Source organism: Hemitrygon akajei, chromosome 28 (genome assembly GCF_048418815.1).
Source record: "Hemitrygon akajei chromosome 28, sHemAka1.3, whole genome shotgun sequence".
Taxonomy (NCBI): Eukaryota; Metazoa; Chordata; class Chondrichthyes; order Myliobatiformes; family Dasyatidae; genus Hemitrygon; species Hemitrygon akajei.
This window is the reverse complement of record NC_133151.1, coordinates 22,062,614-22,076,146: the sequence shown is the minus strand read 5'-3', so window position 1 is coordinate 22,076,146 and position 13,533 is coordinate 22,062,614. Positions and strand designations below refer to the sequence as shown.

The 13,533-nt window shown below is 46.0% G+C and overlaps 4 protein-coding genes across 4 annotated transcripts in view; 3 read left to right on the top strand and 1 right to left on the bottom strand.

Annotated features, from left to right (window-relative positions):
• The window catches only part of LOC140717775 (uncharacterized), a 55,417-nt gene extending 47,804 nt beyond the window's left edge, over window positions 1–7,613 (top strand). Inside the window, exon 3 of the mRNA XM_073031493.1 lies at window positions 6,575–7,613. Within this exon, the coding sequence (XP_072887594.1) occupies window positions 6,575–6,974 (400 nt within the window). The 3' untranslated portion in view covers window positions 6,975–7,613. The remainder of the gene's footprint in view (window positions 1–6,574) is intronic.
• Window positions 1–13,533, bottom strand: part of LOC140717767 (histone H4) — a 95,596-nt gene that overhangs the window by 56,443 nt on the left and 25,620 nt on the right. The window lies entirely within an intron of this gene.
• Window positions 402–1,074, top strand: LOC140717524 (histone H4). The gene has a single exon (XM_073031098.1). It carries the CDS (start codon window positions 474–476, stop codon window positions 783–785), a length of 312 nt encoding a protein of 103 aa, XP_072887199.1. The 5' UTR covers window positions 402–473; the 3' UTR covers window positions 786–1,074.
• Window positions 5,179–5,823, top strand: LOC140717523 (histone H2B-like). Its single transcript, XM_073031097.1, has one exon. The coding sequence runs from the start codon at window positions 5,202–5,204 to the stop codon at window positions 5,574–5,576; it is 375 nt and encodes a 124-aa protein (XP_072887198.1). The 5' UTR covers window positions 5,179–5,201; the 3' UTR covers window positions 5,577–5,823.

Here is a 13,533-nt window from a genome sequence, read left to right as displayed (position 1 = left end):
GACCCAGAGGAACAATTGTTCTGATGAATTAACCCTCTCATCTCTGGAAGTGACTGCACCCTCGCCCACCAACTGCTGTGTGTGAGGGCGCTCGCACTGGTCATGGGGTCGGGGAGGGACAGACTGAGGTCCTCGGGGATTTGCGGAATGGAAAAGCACTTCCTATAATTTAAAGCAGGAGAATCGGCAAATTTCCAGAAATCCTCCTGTCTGTACGTGGTGTGTGAGGGAGTTTATTTCGCTGGAGCGCTTTGTGTCGGATAAACCGTTGGAAATTGGCGGGTGTGGTAAAGTGAAGGCGGTGCTGGACGATGAGAGGCCGCTCTCGGCTCTGTCCGTCACTCTGACTCTGTCTCCTCCCCTCCCCGCCTCTGTCTCTCTGCGCGTTTCTCGGGCAGGTCGGGGCGCTGTGTATAAAAGGAGACAGCAGCAGTCGGTTTGTCACTGAGCAGCGACCTGAGTGAAGCAGCATCATGTCTGGCAGAGGGAAAGGAGGCAAAGGACTGGGCAAAGGCGGAGCCAAGCGGCACCGTAAAGTGCTCCGTGATAACATCCAGGGCATCACCAAACCGGCCATCCGCCGTCTGGCTCGCCGTGGTGGCGTCAAGCGGATCTCGGGTCTGATCTACGAGGAGACCCGCGGGGTGCTGAAGGTTTTCCTGGAGAATGTGATCCGGGATGCGGTCACCTACACTGAACACGCCAAGCGCAAGACGGTCACTGCCATGGATGTGGTGTACGCTCTGAAACGCCAGGGCCGCACTCTCTATGGCTTCGGCGGCTGAAAAACTCCCACTTCCTCCCGAGAACACAAAGGCTCTTCTAAGAGCCACCCACCGCCTCACAAACGGAGCCGTGTCCACAACCCTTTAATTATTTTTATCGATATATTTTGCTGAGATACTTTTGAAGCAGATTAATCCTTTATGCTTGAAATATGTTTGCGATTCTGCCTTTTCAGTCGGTGATTACGGCAGAAGCTCTGAATGCATTAAGATCGATCATCATCCCCTCGTCCGTCTCGGACAGAAATCAGTTCCCTCATTCAGAGAAACGATTCTGTAATCATTCATTTAAATCTTCACTGAGGGAATTATATATTAAATGAAACTGAAATTGTAGAATCCGTGATGCAATTAATGGTAAATAATATAAAAAAGTAATCAAGCACCGTTGCTGGGTGCTCTGAAATTGGCGGGCGATTTGAAATTAATCCTGCGCCAATCACACTGTATTCTGATTGCATGAAGTCCGACAGCCAGTAAATTCCTAGAAATCCTTCACTGTGTACGTGGTGTGTGAGGGAGTTTTCTTTCCCCTCTCTGGAGCTCTGTGTTTCGGATAAACCGTTGGAAATTGCCGGGTGTAGTAAAGTGAAGACGGAGCTGGAAGATGTGAGGCCGCTCTCGGCCCTGTCTGTCACTCTGACTCTGTCCCCTCACCTCCCCGCCTCTGTCTCTCTGCGCGTTTCTCGGGCAGGAGTAGTGGCAGAGGATTGGAGGATGGGTTATGTTATCCAGTCACGTAGGAAAGGATCGAAGGAAAACCAAACACAAGACATTGTTCAGATTCTGGAGGGTCTCGGCCTGAAACGTCGGCTGTTTACTGTTTCTCACAGATGCTGCCTGGCCTGCTGAGTTCCTCCAGCACTGTGCGTGTATCGCTGCAAGGAAAAGCCTGCGAGCTGAGTCAGGTCTGCTGCTGCAGTTCATTCATTACAGACTCGGCTGACAATGTCAATGCCCGGCTCAGCAAATATGCAGATATCAGTAAAGTGTGAAAAAATGTAACCAGCAATACAACAGGACGGTGATCAATGAGGTCACTGATTTGAGGAATGACAGATAAATGTGAGATAGAAACATAGAAAATAGGTGCAGAAGTAGTCCATTCGGCCCTTCGAGTCTGCAAACAAGAACAAGAGTTGTTCCATTGTCATTGACGAACCAGGGCAGAACTGCCGTGGGGAATGGTCGGTCCCTGGGAGTGCTGTAAAACAGAGAGATATCGGGGTGCAGATATCGAATTCCTTCAAAGTGTAAACACAGGTAGGCAGGACGGTGAAGAAGGTGTTTGCCACACTTGCATTCATCGGGAGAGTATTGGACACTGTACCGTAACGTCACATTACAGCTCTACCAGCCTTGGGGAAAATACTCTTGGAGCACGGCGTACAGTTATAGTTGCCCTGTGATGAGAGGGTGACATTAAACTGGAGAGGGTGCAAAAGGGATTTAACAGGAGGCCGGATAGGCTGGACATTTCCATCAGAGTGTATGTGACATTACAGAAGCTGATAAAATAATGGTAGACATTGATACGGACAATAGTGAATCTGTTATCTCCAGGGTCATGGAGTTGGAAGCTAGAGATTACAGGGATAAAGTGCGAGAGGAAAGATTTAACTGGGACCCTGAGGAGCAGGTTTTGTTCACAGAATGTGCTGTTTACATGGAACAAACTACCTCCAGTGATGGTATAGGGGGGCACAGTTGCCAAATCTCTCGGACTGTGGAGAGGGAAGTTTCACAGGGACATGGGCCAAATTCAGGTAACTGACAATGGTTTTGTTTGGCCGCTTGGTCAGCATGGATGTGTTGGGCTGAAGGGCCTGTTTCTGTGCTGCATAACTCAGTGACTACGTCTGTTGCTGTGGCAGAGAAGGTTTGGGGAATGTAGACTGGAGAGTAAATGGTTGAGGATGGGGCAGATGGAACAGAATGTGGGGAAATGTGAGATCACCCATTCCCAGGAACAAACTGTAAGAGTTATTTCCACATGGAGATGGTCAGAGAGACCTGGGCGTCCTTGTAAACAAATCACTTGAGTTAACATGCAGATACAACAAGTAATGAGAGAGGCAAACAGTATTTTGTCCTGCGATCCAGGAGGAGTGGAGAAGAGGGTTACAGATGTCTCACTGGGTGTCTATAGGGCCCTGGTGAGAGCACACCTTGAATATAGTGTCCGGGTTTGGTCACACTTCCTCAGGAAGGATATCCCTGCAATAGAGAGAGCGCAGTGACTGTTCCCCACACTGACCGGGCTGGTTCCAGGTATGGAGGGTTGGTTATGTGAGAGGAGAGTGAGTGGGCTGGGTCTGTATTCCTGCAGTTAATGAGAAAATGAGGAAATCTGTTAGATTCTTTCAGGATGTGACAGACAGTAGGCAAGGAGGATCTTTCCCCTGAATGAGATCTCCATAACTGAGGAAAATACCCTCAGAATGAGGCATAAATCACAAACAAGAGAGAATCTGCTGATGCTAGAAATCCAAAGCAAAACATACAAAATGCTGTAGGAACTCAGCAGGACAGGCAGCCTTTATGGAAAAGAGTAAACAGTCAACACTTCGTCCCGAGACCCTTCCATCAGATCTCTCCTTGGTGAAGGTTCTCAGCCTGAAGCATCGACTCATTACTCTTTCCCATAGATGCTGCCCGGCCTGCTGACTTCCTGCAGTATTTTGTGTCTGTTGATCAGAGTGAGGTGACAAGCATTCAGGATGGAAATGAGATCATATTCCTTTAATCTGAGAACAAAGAACTGTATTCCTTATATAAGTAATCTGGAGCCTCAGGTGCTGGGTTGAGTCAAAGTTGAGATGAACAGTCTCTGGGAAAATTTTAGTCTCTAAGTGAGTCCATAAGACCATCAGAGTTAGGAGCAGAATTCAGCCATTTGGCCCATCGAGCCTGCTCTGCCATTTCATCATCACTGATCAATTTTTCCTCAGCCCCAATCTCTGCCTATATCCAGTGATTTGGCCTCTACAGCTGCCTGTGGACACAAATTCCACCGATTCACCACTCTCTGGCTGAAGAAATTCCTCCTCAACTCCACTCTAAAAGGATGCCCCTCTATTTTGAAACCAGGTGGTCTGGTTACAGACACTCCTACCACAGGAAAAGTCCTCTCCACATCCACTCACTCAAGCCCTTTCACTATTTGATAGGTTTCAATTCAGTAACCCTTCTTTCTTTGAATTTCCAGTGAATAGAGGCCTAGTGACATGAAACACTCTTCATTAGACAAGCCATTTAATCCTGGATAAAATTACCCATTTGTGACGTAATGTCAGTACAATAAATTCTGGATTTCAGAGATTTTTGCGTTTTGGAATCATGGATCAATCTGCCCAACATTAATCATTAGTTTGTACTGCAGTAAACACTGTTAATTTAACCCATGCAATCCCAGGCACACAGAGGCAAAATAAAGACAGGTGTAAATTTAGAGTAGGGAAGTTGAACTGTACTTGGAGGTAAAGCCTGATTACTACGCCTCAGAACATTCTATTCCCCAAATGGTCAAAATAAAGCCAAGTAACAAGGTCGAAAATACCCACAACTTGCAGAATTACACGCCTCTCATTTTTTTTTGCTCCCTGGGATAAACACGGCGGGCCTAATCCACCCTGGCTGGGTGGCCTGGGCGAGATTCTCTCATACATCCACCAGGCCTACCCTCAAACCTAATCCAGAGGTCCAAGGGGGCACACAACCCCACAAACCGGATGACTAGTGTCAGGAGGAGGAAGATCCAATAAAGGCATGTGTTGGGCCTGGTGAATGAAGGCATGGGCCGGATCAAAGTGGCAGCGTTGCGTGACACTGAGTCGAGAGTGACGAGATGAAGAAGCACAAGAGGGGCGATTCTCCCACTGATAGTCCTCTGTCTATTTGAATATTTAGGTATAATTCTTATTTAATTCCAGTGTTTATGTCAATGTTGTGTCTGATGCAATGTGTCTGTGATACTGCTACAAATCCGTTGTTCCTCTCACCTGTGCGTAAATAAACTCGATTTGAACTTTTCATTGAAATGTCCAAATCTCTCCTTCGCTCTCCTGCTGCCCTGTGTCATGAACTGAACCTCTTAGTGTTTATTTTCACAATATTTCATTTGATTTTATTTTCATTCTGCTTTTGATATTTGCGTTTCCCTTTTCAATGTCAGCCCGCACCCCCGCCTGTCTCTGCCCTTCTGTACTTCCTCCCGCATTAAACGACAGCGGTAACCGCCACACATTGGCGCCACTTCCCATCCCCCAGCGTTCTGATTGGTGATTCATTTCTCCAAACAGCCAATGGAAATGCTCAGCATTCCCATCCTCGTTAACATACCCCTTTGGGCGCTGCCTATTTATTCCGCGCTCCGGACAGCTTCTGCTTATTATTGTGTTTGAAACCGACGAGGAAATGCCTGATCCACCGAAACCCGCTCCCAAGAAGGGCGCCAAGAAAGCTCTGGCCAAACCGGCGAGCAAGTCTGGCAAGAAGCGCAAGAGGTCGAGGAAGGAGAGTTACGCCATCTACATCTACAAAGTGATGAAGCAGGTTCACCCCGACACCGGCATCTCCTCCAAGGCCATGAGCATCATGAATTCATTCGTGAGCGATATTTTCGAGCGCATCGCGGGTGAGGCTTCCCGCCTGGCCCATTACAACAAGCGGTCGACCATCAGCTCCCGGGAGATCCAGACCGCCGTGCGCCTGCTGCTGCCCGGGGAGCTGGCCAAGCACGCCGTGTCCGAAGGGACAAAGGCGGTGACCAAGTACACCAGCTCCAAGTAAACCTCCCCAGTGAGATGATCGAAAACAAAACGGCTCTTTTAAGAGCCACTCACAATTTCAATGAAAGAGTTGTACGAGCATTTAGGTAATAAATTACACATACTTTATGTCTGGTGACTTTTACAACAGCTAAATCGCGGTTTTAGTAAGCTCCCACTGAACTGACAAGGAATTGTTACCCCCCACGCTTCCCCATCAGTCCGTCCCACTCGGTATCCATGCCAAGCGGAGGATTGCTGCCGTTGTTTTATTTGTGGCTTCTGGAGTTTATTGGTTCCAGTTGGGTAACTCCTGAATCTCATTTCAACTCGAGCCTGAAAGACATCATGGCTCTTTCATATGGAGAAGCGTCGACACTGCTTCTTATAGATGTTGCCTGGCCTGCTGTGTTCCACCAGCATTTTGTGTGTGTTGTTTGAATTTCCAGCATCTGCAGATTTCCTTCTGATGGCTCTTTCATATAATAACTTTATAAAATTGCAGACTATACTCTGGTCAAAGTTTGAGAAGAGTTGTTTTCCAGAACCTGATAACGTTCGCACAGAGACCGACCGCGGGCAGAAGCTGAGGGTCCGTTTTATTCGGTTCCGTTACGGGTTGTCATAAATTAGAGAATTGAGTTCCCAGACACTCCAATATCAACTACACTTAAATCAAATGTGCCCGGTTTCAGTAACAGAGGGAAATGCGAAGACCCAATCTTAAAACAGAACTGCAATTATTTAACTTGAAATTAAATTTGAACAATAGATTTATTTTTTGGCGGGCTTTCTTCCAGATTTCAGTGCACTTTGGGGAGGAGACGGTTATTTTCCGCGCTTCTACCTTTACGGACTGCTGATTGGTGATTAACCAGCTCTTCGATTGGAGCATTTCTCTTCACCAATGAGAATAAGCAGGATCACACCAATCACAAACATTCAGTTTGCATTCTCAAAGAGGGTATAAAAAAGGCGAGTTTGGGCTGTATGAACATTCCTTCATTCTCGCTTGAGTAGGACTGTGATTGTGGAAATGTCTGGACGTGGAAAAGGCGGCGCTGGCAAAGCTCGGTCCAAGGCCAAATCTCGCTCGTCTCGGGCTGGACTGCAGTTCCCGGTCGGCCGGGTTCACAGACTCCTGAGAAAGGGCAACTATGCCGAGCGGGTGGGTGCCGGAGCCCCGGTCTATCTGGCTGCTGTGCTCGAGTATCTGACGGCCGAAATCCTCGAATTGGCCGGTAACGCGGCCCGGGACAATAAGAAGACCCGCATCATCCCCCGACACCTGCAGCTGGCCGTCCGCAACGACGAGGAGCTGAACAAGCTGCTGGGAGGGGTGACTATCGCTCAGGGCGGTGTGTTACCCAACATCCAGGCCGTCCTGTTGCCCAAGAAAACCGGCGCTGCCAGTAAGTGAAGCGACGTAAGCTGAATCTATTTACCCAAAGGCTCTTTTCAGAGCCACTCACAATGTCTGTGGAAGGGCTGAGCGGCGGGTGTTTTCCGTCCGTTTGATATCCTGCATCTGTCAGTGCCTCGACATGTTTCTTCCGGCAGATAAACCAATATAAATCTGCAGGGAAACCGGTTCGTTTCAGTCCCGGCTCGTTTTCCCCTCTCAGCCGACCGAATGTAGCTCTCTCCCCTTGCAGAGAGTCAGCGGGTTCACTAGGCGCAGAGTCGTGAAATGAACTTCCGGAGTCAGCCCCGAGAGGGAGAATTTAATCTCCGACCACTGAACGACTCCGCTCTTCATCACCCAGAACCGCGTTGTCTGGGTTCCACATTGCGGGTTGACCCCGGACCGTTCCGGTGTGCAGAAGGCGGGAACATCGCCTGTTCGTTGCTTCATGAGCGATTCCCATCGCCTCACAGAAAAATAACATTTGCGTTTTACATTTCAGAATCAAGTTTATTATCACCGGCATGTGACGTGAAATTTGTTAACTTAGCAGCAGCAGTTCAATGCAATACATAATCTAGCAGAGAGAGAAAAATAATAATAAATAAAATAACACATAATGGAAAAACAAGTAAATTAGTTACGTATACTGAATACACTATTTTTAAAATGTGCAAAGTCAGAGAAACTGTATATTGGAAAAGTGAGGTATTATCCAAAGCTTCAATGTCCATTTAGGAATCGGATGGCAGAGGGGAAGAAGCTGTTCCTGAATGGCTGAGTGTGTGCCTTCAGGCTTCTGTATCTCCTGCCTGACGGTAACAGTGAGAAAAGGGCATGCCCTGGGTGTTGGAGGTCTTTAATAATGGACGCTGCCTTTATGAGCACCGCTCCCTAAAGATGTCCTGGGTACTATCAGCAGCTTCTTTCGGTGCTGTGCAGTAGCCCCTCCACACCAGACAGATGCAGCCTGTCAGAATGCTCTCCGCGGTACAGCTATACAGGTCTCTGACTGTCTACAAAGGTACGTTTACCCTGTGGAACCGACCGTATTTACTGAAAAAAAACTCGTCCACCCAGGCCTCTGAATATAAATGAACATTTTGCGAAAGAGACCCTACTGACTGTCTTCATGCCAAAGAAACGCATTGATTGATCACCTTCTGACTAAAGAAATTTCTCATCTCTATTCTAGAGGGGCATCTTTGTATTGAGGGTGTGGTCTGCTTCTAGATTCCTCCATTATTGGAAACATCCTCTCATATCAACGCTATCTAGGCTTTTCAACATTCAATGTGTTTCTATACGATTCTCCCTCATTCTTCTAGATTCCTGTGAGTACAGGCACAGATTATCAAAACATATAACAATCACAGCACGGAAACAGGCCATTCCGGCCCTCCTAGTCCGTGCCCAACTCTTAATCTCACCTAGTCCCACCTACCCGCACTCAGCCCATAACCCTCCACTCCTTTCCTGTCCATATACCTATCCAATTTTACCTTAAATGACACAACTGAACTGGCCTCTACTACTTCTACAGGAAGCTCATTCCACACAGCTATCACTCTCTGAGTAAAGAAATACCCCCTCGTGTTTCCCTTAAACTTTTGCCCCCTAACTCTCAAATCATGTCCTCTCGTTTGAATCTCCCCTACTCTCAATGGAAACAGCCTATTCACCTCAACTCTATCTATCCCTCTCAACATTTTAAATACCTCGATCAAATCCCCCCTCAACCTTCTACGCTCCAATGAATAGAGACCTAACTTGTTCAACCTTTCTCTGTAACTTAAGTGCTGAAACCCAGGTAACATCCTAGTAAATCGTCTCTGCACTCTCTCTAATTTATTGATATCTTTCCTATAATTCGGTGACCAGAACTGTACACAATATTCCAAATTTGGCCTTACCAATGCCTTGTACAATTGTAACATTACGTCCCAACTTCTGTACTCAATGCTCTGATTTATAAAGGCCAGCGTTCCAAAAGCCTTCTTCACCACCCTATCTACATGAGACTCCACCTTCAGGGAACTATGCACTGTTATTCCTAGATCTCTCTGTTCCACTGCATTCCTCAATGCCCTACCATTTACCCTGTATGTTCTATTTGGATTATTCCTGCCAAAATGTAGAATCTCACACTTCTCAGCATTAAACTCTATCTGCCAATGTTCAGCCCATTTTTCTAACCGGCATAAATCTCCCTGCAAGCTTTGAAAACCCACCTCATTATCCACAACACCTCCTACCTTAGTATCATCAGCATACTTACTAATCGAATTTACCACCCCATCATCCAGATCATTTATGTATATTACAAACAACATTGGGCCCAAAACAGATCCCTGAGGCACCCCGCTAGTCACCGGCCTCCATCCCGATATACAATTATCCACTACTACTCTCTGGCATCTCCCATCTAGCCACTGTTGAATCCATTTTATTACTCCAGCATTAATACCTAACGACTGAACCTTCTTAACTAACCTTCCATGTGGAACTTTGTCAAAGGCCTTGCTGAAGTCCATATAGACTACATTCACTGCCTTACCCTCGTCAACATTCCTCGTAACTACTTCAAAAAATTCAATAAGGTTTCTCAAACATCCCAGTATTCTTCTAACATATGCAGTGATATCTAAGCCCCTGAGTCTAAGGGAGTCCCAGTCAACATTGGGGAAATTAGTCGCCCTCTACAATGACCCTGTTGTTTTTACATCTTTCGTTCCCTGCTACATTTCAGTTTCTTTACCTGCTGGCATTTGGGAGGCCTGTAGCACAACTCCGTCAGTGAATGCACCTCTCTTATCCTGAGCTCTATTCACACTGTCTCACTGGATGAAGCCTCCAGTGTGTTCTCTCTTAGTCCCTCACCCACAATTCCATGCAAAGGCTGATCTGCCTCTTGTATGTCAATCCCAATTTCCTGATTTTATTAACATTTATCTTGCTTCTCTTTAAATCTTTTTGGTCATCCAGCATCTCCATTCCTCTCAGTTAGGGATTCTAGTGTTTGTTATACGTGTTTTGTTTATTTTATCATTTGTGGCCTTGTGGAACAGTGCAGGCATGTACTTTGGTTTCCTGCATTCACAATTTTGTGTGCCACAGTCATATGATTATGCAAAGGCAGAGGGAGTTTAAATGAAGTGAACATGGGCATTTGGCATTTGATTGTGCATAGTTATGCACTTACCAAGATCCAATAAAAAGAAGTTAGATTTTAACAGAGCGGACATTCAATGAGTGGGCCAGAAATTGGAGTGGGGAGTTGAGGCTTCGGCACTTCTGAGAGGTGTAGGCTGTAGGAAGATATGTTTTTCTTTATTCTTTATTTCTTCTGTATTACACATTTGTAGCAGAAAGGATGCCAGACAAGATTCTGCCTAATGTCAGTGTCACAAAATTGTCTTGGTGGAAGGAGAGAGAGGGTGTTCATGGCAGCTTGTCATTCAGGTTGGAGGCCTCTGACCAGTGACGTTCACAGGGATCGGTTCTGGTACTGTCATTTGTCATCAATGTGAACAGTTTCTCTGACATTGTTATGAATGCGAATAGTGAGGTTGCAGATGACAGCAATGTTGGTGGTAAAGTAGAGAGTGAAGATTCTTTGAGAGTACAATGGGATCGAGATGACCTGGGGAAGTCGGCCTAAGAATGGCAGATGGATGTTGATGTGGACAAGTATGAACTCTTGCATTTTGAGAAATCCAACCAGGGAAGGACCTGCACAGTAAATTCTTGTTCCTTGGAGAGTATTGCTGGCAGAGTGTCCATGGAATACAGGAACATCATTCACTGAAAATGACAACACAAGTAGTCAGGATGGTGAAGATGATGTTTGGCCTATTTGTCTTCATTGGTCAGGCAATTGAGTTACAGGATTTGGGATGTCATATGACAACTGTAATCATCAAAGTGAGATTGCACTGTATTGTGCACAGTTCTAGTCACCCAGCTACAGGAAGGATGTCATGAAGCTGGAAAGTGTGGAGGGAGGTTTGATGAGGGTGTTACTGACACTGGAGGATTTAAATTATTAGCAGAAGTTTGGACAGACTGGGACTCTCTTTCTCACCAGAGAGATTAAGGAGCTGTCTGGTGACCATCCAAAGGTTTACAAAATCAGTAGGCAATCACTCTTTGTGTCAGGGTAGGAAGCATAAATTTACAAGACAATTGTTTAAGGTGAAGGGGAAACATTTAAAGTCTACCTGATAGGTGGGGGGATGTTGCATGTTTGATTGGGGAGACCAACACTACAGTAATAAGTGAGGGATTTGATGAGGCCTTGTAAGTAGAGGTTTTAAATAAAATGATGAATGGTGATTTTGATGGGATTACACTGCTGGCCTCCCAATAGGCTCAGGTATTGTGGAGCAGACATATTGGTAAATCACACAGAGGTGTAATGGGAACAGGCTTCCAGCAGTCGGGCATTTTGACTTCCCCAGCATTAACCAGATTACCTTTGTATGAAAAGCTTGAGTTTCCAGGAGTAATTTGGCAGATGCAGGATCAGTTCATCCCTCAGCAGAAACAATATTTGAAAGGGCGAATGAGGCAACCATCACCAACAATGGAAGACAAAGGCAGCATAAAGGAACATGAGAGAGCAGAGAATATCACAAAAGTTAGTGGGGAGCTAAAGGATTAGTCGACTTAAAAAGAACAGAAGGTAACTAAATAGCAATATGGAGAGAACAGATGAATTATTAAAGTAACTGGCCAATAGTATAAAGGGGAATAAGGATTTCTTTCAGGTAGTTAAAGAGTAAAAGAGGCAAGAATGGATCAGGTTTCAGGTTTCCCATTCTCACCTTCGGAATCACATCCCTCCCTGATCCCCTTTTACACTGTTTAGTTTATTCTGTATTTCTTATTTAACTGGGCAATCTTGATCATTTAGCACAGCGTGATAAATACATTTCAATGGTGAGGCAGTGCACATTGCAATAGACAATAGAGAGTAGGAGCAGGAGTAGGCCATTCAGCCGTTCTCGCCAGCACCGCCATTCACTGTGATCATGGCTGATCATGCACAATCAGTACCCCATTCCTGCCCTCTTCCCATATCCCTTGACACCGCTATCTATAAGAGTTCTATCTAACTCTCTCTTGAAAGCATCCAGAGACTTGGCCTCCACTACCTTCTGGGCCAGAGCATTCCATATATCCACCACTCTCTGGGTGAAAAAGTTTTTCCGCATCTCTGTTCTAAATGGCCTACCACTTATTCTTAAACTGTGGCCTCTAGTTCTGGACTCACCCATCAGCGGGAACATGCTTCCTGCCTTCAGTGTATACAATCTCTTAATAATCTTATATGTTTCAATCAGATCCCCTCTCATCCTTCTATATTCCCGTGTATACAAGCCCAGTCGCTCCAATCTTTCAACATATGACAGTCCCGCCATTCCGGGAATTAACTTTGTGAACCTACGCTGCACTCCCTCAATAGCAAGAATGTCCTTCCTCAAATTTGTTGACCAAAACTGCACACAAAGTCAAACCAGTGTAGAACTTACACTATGAATGATCGGTCATTAGGGAGTGTAATGGGCCGGAGAGATTTAGGGGTAAATCTCTCACACACAGTTCATTGAAAGTGGTGTCACTGGTAGACAGGGTGGTGAAGAACGGGTTTAACATGCTAGTCTTCATTAGTCAGGGGACTGAGTATATCAGTTGCGACATTATGTTACAGTTGTGTAAGTGACTGGAGGCCACACTTGTATTGTGTACAGCTCTTGTCACCGTTTTAGGAAACGGGGTTAAACTGGGGAGAGTGTAGAAAAGATTTCCAAGGATGTTTCCCGGACCTGAGGTTCTCAGTTACACAGAGGTTGGTCAGACAATGTCCGTTGTCCTTTATTCCTTGGAATCAGAATCATTTATCACCGTGTTATATGACAAGGAATCTGTCATTTTATTTTGACAGCAGTACAATGCGATGAAGGTGCAGATGTGAACATTGTGTCAGCAGAACGCCAAGAGGTTCTGGGAATGGCGAACAACGCGGACAAAATGCTGGAGGAACCCGGCTAGTCAGGCAGCATCTCCCACCAGAGACCTGATGAAGGGTCTCAGTCCGAAAGTGGGCTGTATATTCCCACTATTGACGCTGTCTGACTTGTTGATTTCCACCAGCATTGAGTGTGTATTGTGTCAGAGAGAGTGAGTTAAAGGGGCGGGCGGCTTAGACCAGAGTCACTGTGTTTGTGAGTCCGAACACATCGTAGGATTTCTCAGCGCCTCCTGTAGAAAATGAAAAGATTTTTCTGTTACTGAAGCGCCCCACTCCCCAGCTCAGTCCCGAAGAGGGAATTAACCGCAAAGTTTTAATTCGATTAAATATTTCAGCCAGAAAGCAGAGAACAGGTCAACGATCGGGAGAGCGAATGCGGGCAATGCAGTAATGAAACGGGTTAAAATAGAAAGCGCTGCCTTTAATCCTGATTAAACTTTCTTTCCAGCGAACATTCCGGTCTCAGGGACGGACAGGGACTAGTCCGAGTCTCCGCAGCGTCCGATTTGAATTGGAATCGGCGAGTTTTTGAGGAGTGAG